The sequence below is a fragment of the Cenococcum geophilum genome, assembly GCF_001692895.1.
Source record: "Cenococcum geophilum 1.58 unplaced genomic scaffold K441scaffold_33, whole genome shotgun sequence".
In the NCBI taxonomy this organism is placed as follows: domain Eukaryota; kingdom Fungi; phylum Ascomycota; class Dothideomycetes; order Gloniales; family Gloniaceae; genus Cenococcum; species Cenococcum geophilum.
Window position 1 is genome coordinate 840093 of NW_027137591.1, and position 20182 is coordinate 860274.

At 35.9% G+C, this 20182-nt stretch overlaps 1 protein-coding gene across 1 annotated transcript; it reads right to left on the reverse strand.

Annotated features, from left to right (window-relative positions):
- Window positions 1-1384: 1384 nt before the first annotated feature.
- On the reverse strand, window positions 1385-1585 carry K441DRAFT_571340 (uncharacterized protein; the record flags this gene model as incomplete). The annotated part of the gene is made up of 1 exon (XM_067643980.1): window positions 1385-1585. A coding segment is annotated over one exon (201 nt), but the record flags the coding sequence as incomplete, so codon positions are not given.
- Window positions 1586-20182: the final 18597 nt, after the last annotated feature.

Consider the following 20182-nt stretch of genomic DNA (forward strand, 5'->3'; position numbering starts at 1 on the left):
CAGCGGCGCCGAAGTTCCTAAAAGAGCTCTGCCCGCGCGAAGGTAGGTAGCATACTAGCAGCAAGCACAGTAATAAGCACTACGATAATGAATACGGCAAAAAGCACAGTAAAGTAGGCGGCATACGATAATTACGCTGGAATTATTATATATACTCCTAGCTAATATATCCGCGCCTCTAGGGCTCTCTATGGCTTTGGTATAGTCTTAACCTATAGTGTTGTATGCGCAACAGCCTTTGGCTTTAAAGGACTAGCCTTGGCTTCCGCAACCTATACTTTGCTCCCCTATATAACCTTTGCCTTTAGCTTTAAGGGACCAGCTTCTACTACCTGTGGTTTACTTCTCTATACGACCTTAGCCCTAGGCTCTAAGGGACTAGCTTCACCTTCCGCAATCTGCGTCTCACTTATCTACGCTACCTTGGCCTTCGGCTCTAGCGTATCTACCATAGTACTCTTCCGGGGCCAACTACGTTTCTTACCTATAATAGCTTCCCAGGCCTCTTTAGCAGCTTTCTTCGCCTCTTTCTCCGTATGCGCTACTCGCGCCTTCTTAAGGTCCTCCTATGTTATCACCCTCGCCTTCCCTAGTATTATTAACTTTATTGCTTAGCAAGTTTTACTTTTATCGTTTATTTTAGTCAGGAATCTATTATAATTATAAAGAAGGGCGTTCTTTGTAAGGAATGTCTAGGCGGCATAGAAGACTTTCTATTAGAGCCTATCTTTGTGTTAGCTACTCGCTTTATTATTAGGTTCTTTAAGTACGTATATAATTATGTTAAGCAGCCTTACCAAATCTCTCCCGATTTTGGCGTTATAGGCGTTAGTAATACTTCGTATCGAAACTACACCATTATCTTATTATTTATTAGAATAGTTAACTTAATAGGAGGTAGAGGTGGTTATAGTATATTAGCGAGTACTCTATTAGGGTTAAATGGAAATAAACCGCTTCCTCTCTATTCTATAAGGATATTCCTCTTAGTAAGTGCATTTTCCCTTATAGGACTATAGAGATAAGTGAAATATTGCTTGCTGATAGTGTTAACTCCTCCTTACTCTATCCGCTTAACTTGTTTATAGTAGGCTACCTTTAGCGGTCTAAATACTGCGACATTACAAGGCTGGAGCTCGTGAGAGGTGTGAGAGGGCAGACGGCAGACGGTGATATTGTTCTTAAAGCAGAACTGCGGGATTTCAAGGGTCTTATACGTGCCAAACCCATCCTATATTAGTATACGTAGTTTCCTATAAGCCCATTCTTTAGTTTAAGGATTAAAGACAAGCTTTAGCCACTATAAGCTAATATAGGAGTCGGAAAATCCTGTTTTGGAGAAAGTATAGACCTAGCCAGGGGTAGGGAAGGTAATCCAGTTGGCTTAATAGGTTAAGGCAGGCCAGACTATTATAGGATTAAGACACCTACCGTCGGCAGAGATATATTTAATGGCAGTTACCATAGTCCGCTTAACGCGCGCGCCTCTATAGCTACCTTGTATATCATTTTTACTAATAAGAACTTTAATAGAGTTAGGTATACTTAGTATAACTCCAGTCTCATCTATATTATAAACATTCTCCGGCAGGACATTTTATAGCTCCTTTTTAATTACTTTGAACCAGTCTAAGACCTTATTATAGATATTAAACCGGTTCTAGTTCTGCGCCCTCTTCTTTCTTACTATAATCTCTAGACGGTGTCTTTTAAGTACCTTAGCCCAGTTCACGCCTAGAGGCTTCTATAGTTTATCCACTTAGGCCTAATAGTGGGTTGCACTAAACGCTAGTGACCCTATATACTTCATTTATACAGGTTGTTCTAGAGAAGTCATATATAATAAGAAATCGACGATAGCGTTTTCTTCGTATAGGGTAAGGTACTGCTAGCTTTATACTTTAGCTTCTCTTAAGTATTGTCCGCGTACGCGATAATGGAGGGTAGATAGCGGGACGTTGCTATATGCAGCTCGGGCAGACTAGGTGTTAGGTATGCCTTTAGGGACACCTTCGGCCAGTATACGACTAGCTTTATCCATATTAGCTTGCTATAGTAATAGTAATAGTTAGTTATAAGGCAGTTTAGCCAGTAACAAGTGCTAGTAAGGTATAGCCAGGCGCCAAAAGGCACCAAACAAGGCCACTGGACACGGTGGCTATTTTAGGTTTAACTAAACTAAGTAAACTAAGCAAAGCGGACAAACATTCTTAGCACTTATATGGGGCTAAGCCATAGATAATATAATGGCGCTAAGAATTAATATAGAGGGTAGATTATACTAATATATATTAAGCGTCGCTCTAGCGGCAGAATGCGAGGACCCCTCCTTCTCCGCTTGGCGAAACTCTTGGATTTCTTAGCCTCACGCCTACTATCCCTTACCACGTAGCAAGAATTACCCCGTAGCGAGAAAAACAACTAGTACTTATGCTTTATAGTTATAGAAATCCTTTCTATATTTAATTATTTATATTTTACTAACTATTATAGTTATATTATTTAAAATATGTCAATAGTCTTTACTTTAAGACTGCCGCTTCTTATTATCTTAATCGCCTTACTATATATAAACCTATATACGTAAGCTTCGCCGATAAGCATATAATGGTTTTCCTAGTAGCGCAAGATAAGGGGCACGGTCGCGCCAAGAAGGACGCAAATACAGTCTATAGGTATCGCTTGTAAATTAGCCAGATTAATATATCCTTTTAGCAAACGGAAGAAAATCTAATTACTACCTATACTTACCTTTACTAACCGTCTTCTCTTATCTTACCTAGTTTTATTATTAATTCCTTAATGTAGAGTATAGAAGAACGCATCCTAAAGGAGTTCACCGTTAAAGTACGTGCTTTTAGGTTTAATAAATCGCCAGTTACTCTCTTTATCTTCCTCGCCAATCTCTTTATCTTCCTCCTTAATATTATTACTCAGCGCTATAGCACGAATGAATTTAACTATATTAGCACCACCCGTAATATAGGCCCAGTCCTTAAAGACTAGTCCCTACGTCTCTAAATAGTTCGACTCTAAATATAAACCTATACTATTCTTATTGGCCACCTAATCGACAATTAGACACTAGACTCTTAAGATAGTATTAGGGTTATCTGGCTCGTTTAAATCAAAGGCAGTAGTAGAAGGATAATTAAAAGAAGCCTAAAAGGGCATCCCGCTTCTAGATAATGAATTCCATATAGTCTATAATAACCAGTTAGGTACCTATAAAGGAAGTGTAAATTGTCTTTCCCTTTCCTAACTATGAAATAGTATACTTAGACTCCTTTTGTATAGTATAATTCTTTTATAGGTTTAACGAAAAATAGGTTAAAGGTCTACGGTATAATCCGGTATAATGCTATAACTAGGGTCAGCTAGTCTAATAAATGCGAATATGCCGTCACAACGGTCTAATACTTTGCGCTGCTAAGAATGCTTAAGCAACTCCTTTAAATCTAAGACTTACTTAGTTCTCCACTTTGCACAACCTTTAACTAAGGATAGCACCGCAATATAATTAAAACCATGTATAGCTGAGATTATAATACGTGAGTTATAATCGTCTAAGAGGTCCGGGTCTATATACACTGCCCTTATATATATTGCAAAAATTTCGTAGGCGAGTTGAGTAGCTTTAGAGAAGAGATCCTAGTCTGCCATTCCATCCCCCAAAATTAAAGTTACCTTTTGGGAAATAATAACTTCTTAATATATCTAACCTCTACCCCACTATAAATGACTAAATATTTCAACAAATGCTTTCTATTTCGCTTAAAATAATAGATTTTTGCAGTTATTAAGGAAACGATTGGCAATCCACACCGCGGTCTCCTTAAATTCTATAGGTGGGATATTATTTAGGAGGCGAGGGGCCCCTTAGACCTTAATTAATTGGTACAGCTAGATTATTATTTTAATCTATAGCCTATTATTACTATCCTCCCCTAAGGAAACTAGGACTTCGGTGGCCGTTTAGAAGATCCTTTTTATAAAACTTACTTACTAAGATCTTTCTTAGGGATTGGACTAATTAATATAAATTTAATTGGCCTAGATTAGTTCCGGATAGCCTCTTAGTCCACCCTAGCTTCTTGCGTAGAGAACCTGTCGCAGCGTAAAGCCTAAGCTGGTAAAAGCATTAAAATCCAAACTATTTACTTTAATCAGCTCCGTGTTTTGGGGATCTCCTGTACAGTAAGATATAGCGTAATAACTATAATTAAGGAGATTAGGATCCAGAAAACAACCGTTAATTAAGTTAATCTCTAGAGGCCCATTCTCCTTAGCGGGAAGCAGTTAAATGAGTTATATTTCTTGCTTTAAAATATTAAGTTGGGAGTAAGGACTTCTTTTATAGAAGATCCGGTTCGCTAGCGTGCAAAACTTATTAATAATAGTAAGGCTAGATGGAGGGTGGTTTGTGCACTTCTTAGGCTTAATACTAAAATCTGTAGCTATACGCTTCTTCCCTTTATTTAATATAGTGACCTCTAGATTGTCTACTAAAATAACTTAAGAGTCGTTACTCTTAGGTTCCCTAGTAGTAGCTTTAAGTTGCCCTACGGATGTAACACCCAGTTCTTCTTCGGTAGCTTAAACTAGCTAGGGCAATAGCTATAATATTAGAGTGGCATAGCTCTGACTACTTTAATAACTTATTATTCTGCCTATACTTAACTGCTCCAAACTCTTACAATCTAACTTAGCTGCATTAGCGTCGATCTGGCAATTTCGGGCCATTATATCCTTTTTTGCGAAGTGTTACGTACTAAGGTGTTTACATTTATCTTAAGTTTAGGTATGGCAAACGAATTATTTAGAGCTTATCTCTAGTTCCGTAATAAAGAGCCTAACATTAGGTTTAGTATTAAGGCGACGTTTATAGGGAGGTAAGAAATTTAACTAGTAATTTTTAGGCATAACGAAGAATATAGGGCTGAGACTAGCTGAATTCCTATATATAAAGTACGTAGTAAGAGGCGTAGTAAGGCGCAGTAATATATAGCCGGATTAGTTACTTAGATTATATACTTAGGGTCTTTCTTAATCTCCTTACTATCGCGACCTAGAAAAATACCACTCTTGTTATCGCCGCGTCGCCTATCTTACGAGGGCTTATATTATAGTAGGGTAGATCTCCTCTTATAGAGCCCCAACGCAGAGCCTTTAATTGCTTATATAAAGTATAATATTAGTATCCAGCTCTTTCTACCTTAGAATTACTCTAATAGATTATTATTAGCCCTATAGCGGCTAAAGGAGGATGATTTATATAACGCCGCTACGCCAATTTATACCTCCTAACTTAAGCGAGACTACCCTAGTTTTTACTTAACCGTTATATAATAACTACCGTATAATATACGCTACAGCGGCAAGAAAGTTAAGTCTATGGCGTTAACTATAGGTTACTATAATTTCTTCCACTAGTTAGCCGCTAAAGGCAAAGCTTCTTTATATAATCTAATCTACTACCGCTGCGCACTCTGCGAAACGTTCCAGTATAGCAGTAGGGGAATGCGCAGCAGGCGAGTTTGTCGCTTGTCTTGCACTTGAGGCCGTTTTTAACGTATCCTCTACAGCTCCTAGAGAAAAAGTTAGTTTTTGGCGCAGAGAATTATAGGTGCAGGACTTATGGGCTGATACCGTCGCATCCAACCTTTCTGAACCGGCAACGATCGCTCCATAGTAGTTATCCTACTAAGCTTGTGCGATCCTCGTCCCCGACCCCACCCAGATCATGTTCTTAAAGCCTTAAAACGCTTTTTTGGTGGGTTATTAGCCTTTTCGCTGGAACAGAGTCTCTAGAATAACGCGTGCGAGATCTAGAGAGAGAAGTGCAAGAATTAAAGACTCTTTTGGAGAAAAAGTATAAAATGATTAATATGTTCTTGTATTTGCCCTAGACTTTATAAAAGCTTATGCTAAAACCTTTAGGATAGTATGCCCCTAATAGCGTCTAAGCTAGAAGCGGGCGCTTTTAGTATCCTTTGTACTGCGCAGTATAAGATTAGATTATTTATAGGCAAAAAAGGACACTAAATGGTATATGGAGAGTATATAGTACCTAGAAGCCACGCACTGGGACATATTAACTACATACACCCACTTAGGGTGGCGCGATAGTAGTCGGTCCGTCTGGCCCGGTTCCTTAGTAACCCGCAAAATACATAAACCCTTAAATTAGTCTATGGTACCACTCACCCCTGCCTATATATAAAGCGCCTATAAAAGATAATCGCCCTAAGGCTTAAACCCCTCCCCACACCCCTCTGCTGGATAAATAGCCCGTAAAACATTCCCTCCGAACTTAATAACCGGCGAGATATTCCGACAAATCAGGCACTAGGCCTCCATCTCTAGAATCCTTAAGTACATTTCCGCGCGCTCACGCAACCTCTCCTACACGCGCCGCTTGTACGCCACCCGTTCCGACCTGTCTAGCTCGCTCTCCTATTAGTAGACGTCGTAGAAGCAAGCTGCAACGCGCGCGCGCGCCCTATCATCCCGCTCGTACATCAACTTGAGAGAGCTGGCGTCCTCAACACTGAAGCGGCCCCCGTCGCCTCAGTCCCAGCCCCATGAGTTAACAAACGTTAGCGCGTTTGGCGCGCAGCCGACTAGCGCAACAGCATGGCCGCCGTCCTCTTTTAAGTCGCGATGGGCCTCTATCTTCGCGCGGGTGAGCACATTACAGCGCGTGGCCGCAGTGCTGCAGAAATACCGGTCGAAGGCGTCCCAGCCGGGCTTTAAGAGATGGAAAGTCGACAGGATAAAGCGGCGGCGCAGGACGGCCTAGCGCGCGGCGTCCTTATCTACTTTATTAAAGCGGAGCGGCGGATACTATTTAATGGCTTTCCTAAGCACCACCTCTGTATTCCATCCCCAGTTATATTCCGGGAACTCGGTAAGGATGCGGTCGCGGATTTGCTTAATAGTTGGGTAGCTGTTAGTACGGCCAACGATATAGAGCAGCGCCGAGTGCAGTATAAAAGCCGTAGCGTACGCGTAGCAGACCCTAGCATCGCCTTAGTTAGATGGGTTACTGCAGTTACGGACGTACTTATTATTAATGTACTTATTAAGGTTAACGCGGCTAAGGATATTAAGTAGGGTTTTGGCCAAGCCAAAGTAAGCGGCGAGCAGTATAGAGCAGAACTTATTAAGCGCAGCGGCGCTGTTAACTGTGGTATAGAGAGCAGCCTCGCTAGCAAAAGGGATTTTTTAGCCTAGAGTGGCGAGTACGAAGATTAGGTGCTTTAGATAGGAGACTTAGTAAGCCATGTTAAAGAGCATCCGTTGGCCATTATTCCAGTCGTTCGCGGCTTTATAGTAGAGATAGCGCTAGAAAGTGACGTTAGGATCGCTAGTTAGGTACACTATTACGATAATTACGTTCTCTTTCTTTAGTTGCTGCATAATGGGTAGAGGGTCGCCGTTAGTTAATACACCATCTAAAAACAGGACCAGCACGCGGTTCTCTACGTCCTTGTAGTGTTTAAACACTTCTAAAGACTACCTAAGAGACTCCCGTATGGGCGTTCTTCTATATACGTGCTTACGGAGCTTATTAAGTAAGGTTTCGGACTTAGGCTTCTGGCCATTACCGCTATTACTAGTTATTTAGTTATTCTGGTCCTTCTAGAGCTTTTAGAGCAACGTAACTACCTCGTCTACCCTATAAGACTCTAGTTCTCTAAAGTCTTGCAGCCATTCTTTGTAGATGCGGCGAGCGAGGTATATAGCTTCCGACTGGTTTACTGCCCAGTCCTTAATATTATCTGCAGTAGAATTTGTAGAGGTTATGTTGGCTTTACTAGCAGTGGCCGGGGAAATAAAACGGATGAGACTGTTTGCTGCCCCAACCAACTATATACTCTGTTTAATAATTAAGACCTTCTCTAAAAAATCTACCGTATTACTAATAGCTTCTAAACTAACACGCACACAATTTACTATTAAAGACGAAGGAATAGCCTCCGCGAACTCCTTAATCTTCTCTAGATGCTTTACTAAATGTATATATACCATCCTCGCCTCATTATCCGTTAACTTTATACGAATATACCTCTTAATATACTCCTGCCGATTCTTATTTGCGATCTAAATTAGTAAGTTATACCCGGACTTCTTTATATCCTTCTCCTTACTAATAAGCGCCTTGGCAGCGCCGCACAGATCCGCAACCGTGGGCTCCTTCTTAAGCAGCCTAAACGCGCTGATAAATATAAGCGCGCTCGGATTGCGGCTCTGCTCGGCCTGCGTAAGCTTAAGCGTAGCGGAGAGGATGGCGCAGAAGCGGTCCGTGGCGGCATTATTGTCGCAGCCGACTTAGAGCGCGGAGCGCATGGAGCTAGAAACGTCAAGCAAGCAGCCGATAATCGTAGGTAGTAATTAGTCTGGCATTATTTTAGGTTTTAAGGGGCCGGGAATTAATAGAGATAGGTTTTGGAATAATTCTATAATTGGTTAAGATAAAAGTATAGAAGTGTTTTAGGGAGTATTTAGCTACTAAAGGAGTTCATAAAATCTAGGTAGTAGTAGTGAGGCTGTGTTACCGGGAACACAATAGCATTTCTAGGCATTTCTTAAGGCTATAAAACATCTATATAGCTCCTCTCTGAATATATATAATATATCCATTAAGTTAGTTAGGGAACCATTGTTATATATATCTTCGCAATTCAAGGCATAAAAACGCGGTTCTAATAAAGGCCCCAGGCTTGGCGAGCTCATGCACGTGACTTTATTTACGCTATAAACTTTATATAAGACGTATAGTTACGCCTAGAACCAACTGGGGTCCCTTTACTTAGATTTGAAAGTACCAATTAGCTTAGTCACGTTACGTAAATCACCCTTATATTGCCGTTATAGGGCTAACGATAACTTATTATTATAACTATAAGGTTTTAAGGCTAGGATACAGCTATATTATAATAACTAGGAGTTTAAAGGGCTACGTAGTTAAGCTATAGTAAAGGAGTCCTATTACGTTATTAAATAATACCCTTATATTTTAGGCGCAATAACGACAATAAGGTTAGTAATTTTTCTAGTAGTAGTAGTTAGGAGATTAAGGAAAATATCCTATATAAAATCTAAGTAGTATAATATAGATAGCTAGACGTAGAAAGATTTTTTATTACTTTAAAGTCTAAGTACTAGTAGTTTTTCTTACTATGGAGTAGTTCTCGTTATATAGTAAGGAATAGTACACTGCAAGATAATATCGTTGTCTAAATTAGAAACGTAGGTACGACTTTAGTATTATATTAACAAGGCTACCAATTAGATCCGAGAGTCTGTAAAGCTATAAGCTAATAGCTGACGAGCTTAGCAGCACTAATATAAGTAATTTATATCGCCTTATAGTATAGTACGGGCTTAATCTAACCGGATAGAGAAGCTGCTTTAAACAGAAGTACTGACTAGGGTAACAAGACCGTATAAATCCTCACGCCACGCCAGCTATAAGGCTTATGTTAGCCTAACTTTATTAGAACCGGTTTCTAAGAATTAGGAACGATCTTTGGTATAGAATTTGGCTAAGTAAAAGCTTTATCGTAAGTATATATAGAAAGGACCAGTTTAGCTATAAAAAGAAGGCTTATCGCGCCAATAGTTAAAAAGTATCAATACGATTGTAATTTTCAGATTAAATAGGGTGTAGAGTATTATAAGAATGTATAGAAATTATTCCGGTATAGGCACCGTAAATATTAGCTTTTTAGGAAAGACTATTGTCTCCTAAAGTCAAAGTATATATGCTTTATTGTGACGGCGCTGGGGCGCGTCACCTAGTTAGGGGTTCGCTTAGGACTTGGCATGTGTATATGGACGTGGCCTCACCACCTTCTCTTGCTCCTCAGCTTAATATCTTCGTAATACAGCATTCGTTCGCTTCTCCTTGCAAGTATTTATCTAAGTCTCTATTAAGACATTTGTTTAATAGTTTAAGCCGTCACATTTATCCTATAATACCGTACGTCCTATAACCCTAGGATTGACCTTATAAGAAAATTAATAGACTTATATAATATAAGTTAGTAGTTTAGGATTTAGGGATATAGAGCTTTTAAGAGGGCCCTTAGTCTAGGAGAGCTAATCCTAGGAGGGCTATAATCCTAAAAAAAAAAACAATTGTTCCGTTTTACGGCGCTGTAAAACTCCTATATATATATTTAGAGCAGGACGAATACTTATAAGAGAGAGGCTTTTAGAAGCTGTGTTCCCTTAGGAGTAAAACTCCCAGAAGCTTAGAAATCCTAAAATACTCGCTATACCGCCCTCCTTATATAACCGATTTTCCTAGGATTATATATCTTCTAAAACTGGCTCTTTTAGAAAGTGTATTCTCTTAGGAGCTCCTAACCCTAATATAAGATGCCATAGCACGTACACGGATATTACCCCGCTAGATTATTAAAATACCTACTCTCTAAAGATCCTAAGGTTATATCTCCTAAGTAGTAAACCTTAGGTTTTTAGGGAATATATTCTTAAAAGTTCTACAGCACCCTATAATAGAATAATTATTTCTTTTAAGATCGTATCTCTTTTAGGATTAGCCCTCCTAGACTAAGAGCCCTTTAAAAGCTCTACTTAGATAATTCTTAGTGGCCTTAGGCTTCTAAGGTAAAGCTCCTAGTAGCTTTAGCTTTTTAGAAAAATTAGTCTTCTAAAAGCCAAGTTATTAAACCTAATAGTAAAGGATAAGGACTTTATCTATTTTATATAGCTCTAAAGCCTCTATATATATATATAATGGATAGCAAAATGCTAACGTTAACGACGTATAATTGCAGCTAAAAGGATATACGATTGTAGCTAAAAAGATATATAATTGTAGCTAAAAACGGTGGTAAAAACAGGGTGGTAAATTATAGGGTAGTATAGGGCAAAATAACTAGAGCCAATTGTGCTTAACATAAGTGTTAGTAATAGTAGCCTGTAAAAAAAGAAATATAAGGGGATAATAAGTATGGGGTAAACGCCCTTCCTGCTAGTATATTAGTAAAATAATATAGCCTAACCATTTTATAAGGTCTTGCTTATTTTAAAAACATACTAGTAGGGAGGGCGCCTGCCCCGTTTATAGTACCCCCTTATATACTGCCTATATACCAACTAAACCTATAGTAAAATAGCCTACTTAACGCCGTGCCCTATTATTTGTAGCGGATAAGACAGTATCTTAGTATGCACTTGGATTTAAGGGCGCTTATAATATTAGATTCCGAATTTCAACCCTAAGGCTATATATTTATGCTATATTAAAGCTACGTAATGCAAATTTATTGGGATATATATATATTACTAGCTAATAGACAGTATAGTTAAACAATATATTATTACTAACTATTAATAAGAATAAATATAAAGAGAAAGGATAGCTAAATTTTAAACGTATATCTGTGAGGGGATCTTGTAGACAGGGGGCTATAAGGACACGATTGGAACAAGATAGATTGGTGAGAGAGACGAATCCTTGAGGAGGTAAGGCCTCTGGGATCGTGGAGACTATATACTACGGGCACGTGCCTCCGGCACGTGACCGGCGACCATCCGAGGGGCGTCCGGGGGNTGTCCTGAGGGCAACCCGAGGTGTCCGCAATAATATCCCTTACAATATCTGCCTATATACTAAAAGGGCGTGCGTTCTATAGAGCTAATTATAGGACTATAAATTATTAAACTAGCCTCCTTCTATAAAATTATACTAAAACTCTATATTTACAGTAAAAGGTTTAACTAGTAAAAAGCGTGTAACCGGTAAAAAGTTTAACTAGTAGAGAGTTTAACTAGTAAAAAGCTTAATTAGTAAAAAAGTCTAACTGGTAAAAATCTAAGACTAGTAAAAAGTTTAACTAGTAGAGAACTCTAACCAGTATAAAGGCTAGCTAAAGTTAAACTAGTATAAAGGTTAAACCAGTATAAAACCTTGCTAAATTGTAATTAGGTAAGTATAGCCGACTTTTAGGTTCCCGTAATTAAGGGGTTATATAGGCCCCGCTTAGGCTTATTTTCTAGCGCATTTTATAAGATATAACTTATTCCTAGATATATAGTACTAGACTTCGCTCTTTAATTTAGGCCGCGTTGTTTTAAGGACTTTACTAGGTTATTTTTGCTAGGTTTTTTAGGCCATTATATATTGTACCTAATTCTTTAAGCCTATTCCTTCTAGAGGGTAATAAAGGGTAGTAAAAGCACTATAGACCTTAAGAGGCTATATAGATATTTAAACGTAATAGAAATTACTCTATATTTATATTTCTTTTATTAAAGCCACCTAAATAAAGGCAGGTTAATACCCTTCTAGCTATATATAATTAGAGTAATTATCTAATCTATAATCCCTCTCTAAGCTTCCCTCTTTAATTTAGTTACCTATATTTAAGAGAAGGGATAGACCTAAATTACTCCCTTAAATATTGCTTAAGACGTAGTCAAAACTAGGACTAGAAAAGAAAACTAATAAAACATATTATCTAAAAGTGCTCCGCTTAGCTTAGCGTAGCTTATAAATAGCGAGAAATATAGCGACTTAAAACTTATATGCTAGGGGCTAGAGTTTAAAGTCTATAAAGCAATTATATATACCTAATCCCCTATACTTATAGCTGCCTATAATAGAGGCTTTTAGGTAAAAGCTAACTAAATATTTAGTAAAATTAACCCTAACTAGGAACTAACTAGCGGGTAAAAGGCGGCGACTAATATTATAAATATTAACGAGTTTAATTCTAGCACCGTTAAGAGAATAATCTAATTTATATATAAGAAGGACTATAATAATAGCAGGGAGGAGTAAGGATCTAATACTGCAAGTGTAAAAATACTTAGCTAAGGTAAGGGTATATTCACGCGCTAATCTAATTTATCTATACTTAAACTTTAATCTATAAAATTAGAGGTAGCGCAACTCAATAACGCTAATGCCTTATCGCTATCTAAACTAGATAATAGCGGTTATAATAATAAAGACATAACGATACGGCCGACAATAGCCAATATTATACTTCGCTATGTCCATATTAATATAATTGCCGATTATTACAATATACTATTGTTGGTTACACAAAGTGACTCACTAATAACAACTACTCGAGTAGGTTACAGTGATGTTGGTTAATAAAGCTTATTAATTAAAATAAGGGAGGGCGAGGAGCTTAAGACTCCTCGCCACGCTAGTGCCGCGGCGTTATGTAATAACCGCTTGCCTCATTCCCGACACTAGCAACTCTTCTTTTATAGTTACTATCTATATATAAATACTACTTAACTAGCGTAATAAATACCAATCCTCCTTACTTACTATTACTATTATAATATAAGTCTCACTATCCTAAAATTTGCCTCTTAGCACGTAGTGCTTTCTTACTTAAAGTTATAAGTGTATATTATATTAGGGCCGCTAAGGCGCTAGTTATAAGCAAGCTAATAGCGATTTTCTATCCTAGGGATAGAAAATCCTAATTAGCTAGGTTAAGTTAGGGTCTATAAAATCTAGCTAATTAAACAACTTTAACCGGCGGTTAAAGTTCCTAAATATCTTAAGACCTTATATAACTAAGAAATTTTTAAAGACTCCCTTTTAACCTAACCTTTAACTTATATATATAGAGTATTTATATTAACAAACGTCTCTAGTACCTTATTTAGGTTCGCCTTTATTATTATATCTACTAGGTTATCTTAGCTATTAATTTATTAAATCTTAAAGAGTTCTTAACGCTTATAGGATTACTAAAGTGCTATAATATCGATTATAAGGCGCTTCTCCTTTATAGTACTAAGCTTAACTAAACACTTATAAAGGGAATATAAGTCAGTGCACACAATTATAGGAATAACGGGAAGTTTAAGTTAATCTATAATTATCTTTAGGGTAGTTCCAATTGCAATTACTATATTAACTCCACTAACCATTCTATATATCTCTAACGCTAGAACGCTTTAAGTAATGCGTTTACTCTTAGTTAAGCTTTAATAGATAAGATTACCGTAGATTGTAAAGTTATTCTCTCTAATAGATTCGTTAATAATAATAATCTTATATCCTAGCTAGAAGCTAAAATCTTTATTATTTATAAACGATTTATTAACAAATATAAAGAGCTTAGCGGTAGGAAGATTAACAGGTATATAGAGTAGTCCCTAATTAAAATAGTTTATTTACCAAAAAAGACGCTTATTTAGGGCAAGAATATTATTCTTAATTAGTTCCTAGTATTAAGCGGCAATAAAAAGATCAAATAAAGCCTTAGGTTAATAGATAGAAGTAATATAAACTCCGCAAGCGCGTTGCTCTACATATCCTTACTTTAGAAAATTAACGTTAATAACGTTAATCTTCTTACCTTAACCCTTCTAACGCAAAGTAATAGAATCCTCATTTAGGGAGAGGATGTATCTATTAAAGAGTAATAATATTATTAAATTAAGCTTTTCCTTTGGCTTTACTATAAGATTTGCCTTTACTAGCTTATCTTCTTTAAGAGCTAAGAACTGGTCGTCTCCTAAAATAATTATATTATTAGTTTATATACTAACAATTCCAAATAGAGTTCCTATAGTTATAATACGAAAGTAGGGGTTAAATATAGAAGTAGTTATTAAAAGCTTCTCTTTATAGTGCTTGCTATAGGTAGCCCACCAATAAGTTTTTACCTCTGCGATTCTATACAATAGCTTAAGCATAACTATAATTATATCTTTAGGATATTAGTAGCGAATTTACTCTAGAAGGTATACTAATATTAAGCGCTAAAGGTGCGTCTCTAATTGGGTATAGGCCTAAGTAATATCTTATAAATAGACCGCTATTCCATTCTTTATTAAGGAGGGAGCTAGCGTAATAATAACTCACTAACTAGCTTGTTAAATCGTGGGAAATTACATAAGAATTATCTCCTTACTGTTATCGTTGTAACCCTAGATAATAAGCCTTAATTTCTTAAATAGGGCGTTAGTAGCTTTGCCTTTAATTTCATTAACTATCCTTAACTTAAAGATGCGAACTTTATTAAACTTAATAGGGTTATACTTCTTAAATTTAAAGACTCCTCTCGTAATAAGGCTATTAATCTCCTACTTATTAAATACTTAGAAAGGAGCTCCTAGAGTTATAATACAACTTTCCTTTTAAAGCTGTTTTATAAGTTTAAAGTCAGCCTTCTCCTTAGCTGTTATAAAGGCCATTAATAGCTTAACTCTATTCTTAATAGCGGCAACAAATTGCTCTTTAAAGTTAATAAAATGTTGGCAATTTTATAATCCCTTTGGGCGACCTCTACCTCGTCATAGTTACGGCGTATCTACTACAATTATATCAAAATCGTGGCTCTCCTCTAGGGCATTTTCTGTGGCATCCTATAAAGGCTTAGAGCTGCTATCCTTATAGTAAGGCTTAATAATAGTTAAACGGAATTAAGTAGGTCCGTAAGGTATCTAAATAGTATAAGTCTAACTATTAATTATAATAAGTTAATATAGGCCTAACTATCCTCCCTTTTTACGCCATACGCGTACCTTAGACTAGAGTAGTAGATCGAGCATAGTTAAGGTATTTAGGCCATTTCTTATTCCTAATACATCGTTAACCTAGCATATAGCGTAGAGACGTTATACCTCCTTTATTACCTTATAAATAGCCTTAGCTTATTATACAATAGAGGAAGATAGTAGAGAATTATTAATTATTTAAGGGTAGGTACTAAAAACTAGTAATATGGGTATAAGTCCATCCGGGCTAGCGAAATTGTTAATAGCTTTAATAGCCATTTATAAAGTAAGTTCTTCGCTAGCATCCTCTAGTTTTAAAGAGATAATCTTATATACGCGGCGTAATAGCGCGTAATATCGCTCTACTTTTTTAATACTATTATATACCTTAACAGGGACTTCCTTAACCTTAATTGCTATTACTTTTATCTATTATTAAAACTTTATAAATAAGAAGTTTTTTTCTATATTATAGACGATTTAGTTAGGGGGTCCTAGGTAGACATTAATTTAGTATAATTAAAAGGTATCCTATATATTCCTAGCTAATATATCCTTTAAGAAACGTGCGGCTTAAAAGAAGGTTAAGAAGTTAATAACTTAGAGTACTGGCTTACCGCTAAGATATATAACGTCAACAATAATATAGAAGTTAAAGTCGTAGTTATCTTTAAGGGTAAACTTAAATCGGCTAAGGGACTTCTAGTTTATTTAGCAGTAATAGTAGTACTTTATAAGATACTTAATTACTTTAACCTTAACTTTATAGCCTACTTACTAAAGAACCCTAAGTAATTAATAAACGGATAGGTGGCTAAAATAATAGTGTAGTTAACGTAACTCTAACTTAGTTAGGTGGCTTTAAGTAACACTCTTTTCTAGTTAATAAAGAAGTAATTAAGGGTAACCCTACTTACGCACAACAGGCACCTAATTATCTCCCTAAATAAGTATATCCTTAAGGTTATTAAGCTTAACACCTAATTTATTTATATCTTTAATATAAAATAAAAACAGGGTGTTTATAGGAACGATATAAAAGGTAATATACCCTAAGGGGGTTTGGACCCTAATTATGCTAAAAGAGATTATAGTACCCTTACTAAAACAAATTGTATATTAGCCTACCGTTAAATAGTTAATCTAAATAAAGCTATTAAGCTACTAAAGGGCTTAAACTTAAGGTTCTCTTACTATAAATACTCCTGCGGCTTTAGTATCTAGTATAATACTATAAAAGACGTTTGCCAAGTATCTGTTATTAAAGGAGAACGCAAAACTCTCCCTTAGCTCGTTAAAGATATCTAACTTTATAGTAAAATAAAGCGTAAATTAGTTATTAAGAATAGTAACGGTTTATATACCATCTACCTTACTATACTTAGTAAAGTATTAGTTAAGTAAGTACTCCTCAATTTCTATATCTATAAGGAGCTATTTAGCCTTATTAACCTCACCCTTAAGATCTTCTACGCCTTTATATTAAACTAGAAAGTTTTAAAAGTAGGCTATAGTAACCTCGTAATTTCTAATATTTCTTATACTTTAGCGAAACTTATTATATACCTCCTTTCGCTTATTAAGAGAATACCTAGTTAACTAGCAATTTAGTTTCTTACAAACATAGCACTTCTTCTAGCAATTACTTTAAAATAAACCTCAATAAGGACCTCCACCTTTACCTTATAATCGTTAATTATACCCTCTACTATATTACCTACCCTAGCTACTATATATTTAATTAGTCTAGTTATAATCGTATTAGTTAGGCGGGTTAATTAAAGTAGGTTAGAGTTAGGCGTTAAATTACTATACTTCTTAAGAGCGTAGAGCGGTGCTAATAGAAGATCTTAATTAAGTATATACTCCTTTATAAGTATTTATAGGATTAAAGAAAGTAAGGTTATATTCTTTAACACCTTAGTATACACTAATAACTTAATTATATAGGCTAAAGTCCTCTTAATATAATTCGGATAAACCACGCTAAATNATCTAAAGTTAATTAAAGAGCTTTTAAAGATAATTAAGCTAAGGGACACCTAGGTTTATAGCAATAATCCTTAAAAAGGTAGTCTCTCTCCATTCTAATATATACTNCTANTTATTCTCTTCTATTTTAAAGTNGNATCTTAANNTATATATTATNCGGTTAAAATTATATCCTTTTNCTNCNAAANAATTATAATAGAAGGTACTAGCTCGGCCCTTAAGTATAACGGAATAGGCGTTATAGTATTAATTAGACTCTATTCCTACCTTTTAGTAATAGTTATAAAAGATACGTAGTTTTAAATTAAGAATATTATATACTTCCCCGCTAAACTTCTTCTCCTAATCCAAATAGAGCTTTGTAAGCTCTATAAGCAATTTTAAACTACCTTTAATTTAAGATTAAGATAGAGGAGGTAGGGGTTATATTATAGGCTACAGTAGGGACGTAGGTCTAGTTAGTAGAGTCTAAAGGTCGTTAAATTGCAAAGCAATAGGATCCTATACCTACTCTTATTAGGGTATAGTATCCGACGTTAAGGTTATAGGTTAAATTAGATACAGAGAAGTTAAAGGTAAAGGTAGGTTCGTCTCTATAGGTATATTACTTAGGTTCTATTATAAGTTAAGCTTCCTTATAGTATATAGTTAGTGCTCAATCTCTTATAAAGTCTATTCGTGCTCTTTTTTTACGTTAATAACCTACTCCTAAATATTGTCTCTAATAGTACCCCCATCCTTAGGGACAAATACTCTATTCTTCTAAAGGAAGTTACGGAAGTCCTATATAATATCCTTATTTACGGGGGCCTATATTTCCTTTATCTATCTAATAAAGTCCTCCTTTATACATTCCTATAGCGCGGTATTATTATATTTACTATCCTTATAATATACCATACGGTATAATAAAAATCTATTTAAGTCTTATTTATTAGCGTTTACAAGGTTAATTATAGCTTTATTCTATNTNTTTAGGTTAATATCTTCCTTATACTTCTTTGGGTANGTTAACGCTATAGTAGGTATAGAATTAACNGGGTNTTATACGTTAAAGGTAGGTAGGATTTTCGGTTTTATAGGATCTTATAGGTTTACTGTTAAGAGGTAGGCAATTTAAGATATTATTTAACGCGTTTTAGACATCGTTTAACGCGTTTTAGACGTTAACTTAGGACCCTAGGTTTAGTAACACTTCTAACCTAAAGTACTTAACCAAATCTTTATAAACGCGGTTATTCTATATAATAGACGTAACTTAGTATCTCCTAGTACTTAGTAATACTTCTATTACTAGTTTTCTACAAGTTTAAGGTAGTATAGTATCGCCGGGATCCATTCTATATAAGTGTATATAGCACCCCTATATGAGATTATCTCTTCTATTTAAAAACCTAGCTGCTCTATAGTTAACTATATATTTAACCACTAATTAGTATTAGTTATATAGGGTAACTCACTAATAACAACTACTTAAGTAGGTTATAGTAATGTTGGTTAATAAAGCTTATTAATTGGAATGAGGGAGGGCGAGGAGCTTAAGACTCCTCGCTACGCTAGTGCCGCGGCGTTACGTAATGACCGCTTACCTTATTCCCGACAACTATAGCTAAAAGAGCTTACGAATATAAAAATCTAATACATTTTAGGAACTAGCTAGTCCGTAAATAGGTTTCCTAATATTATTAAGGAAGTCTTTAGCCTAATAGGCGACTTAGTATTATATAATATAATTACCTTAATAACGGCCGAGTATATTAAAGAGCTTGCTAAACTTAAGGACTTTATAGAGCTAGACATTATAAGCGATTTCGCTATTAGCATTATACGGACGGTAATTACTATATCCTAGGACATAGAGGATAAATCCACGCAGAAACTTTAGGCTATTTAATCTCAGCTATAATAAATAAATTTACTACTTTAATCCGCTAAGGCGAGGTGCGCCGCGGCTAAGCGCAAAAGTGAAAACATTAATAACTGTCTTAATACCCTCTATAAGACCAGTACCTGTCGCAATTATAACGCCGAGTTTATATATTATATTAAGGACAGCACTTCTCTATTTAACCCTAATCCTAATCATATACTTTATTGCTTAAAGTGCCGGTATAGGTATAAGTAAAGAGGTATAGTATTACGGCACTGGCAGAACTTAGTAGAACTTAGCAGAACTTCGCACCAGCAAGTTGCCATAGATTGCCACAGATTGCCGCATATTACGATTACGTAACGTAAAGATCTTATAAAATACTAAACAGCGCTACTCTTCTTCTCCTTTCCTTTCCCTAGCTTTAGATTCTTGTTTATAGACAATCTAATCGTATAGGCTTATGCGTCCCCTTTACTGTGCCCATGCCTTAATTAACTAAGTCGCTAATATTATCTAAAGCTCTCTCTACTCTTTCTTCCTAAGAAGGAACTTAAATATATCTATAAGACTATAAATAGGACAAGAATATAGAATAGGACCCTAAGGACATTACTAGGACCATAAGGACAGGACCTAAAAAAAAGAATAGAACCTTAAGGAAAGGACCTATAAGATATATATAAACTAGAACCCCTAAAGAGATTACCTAAAATTACTTAATACCCCTACTACTATGTTACAAACCACAGTAGCAGGTAAAGCAGCTGTAGGACCCTTAAATACTTTAGACAAAGAAATAATTAA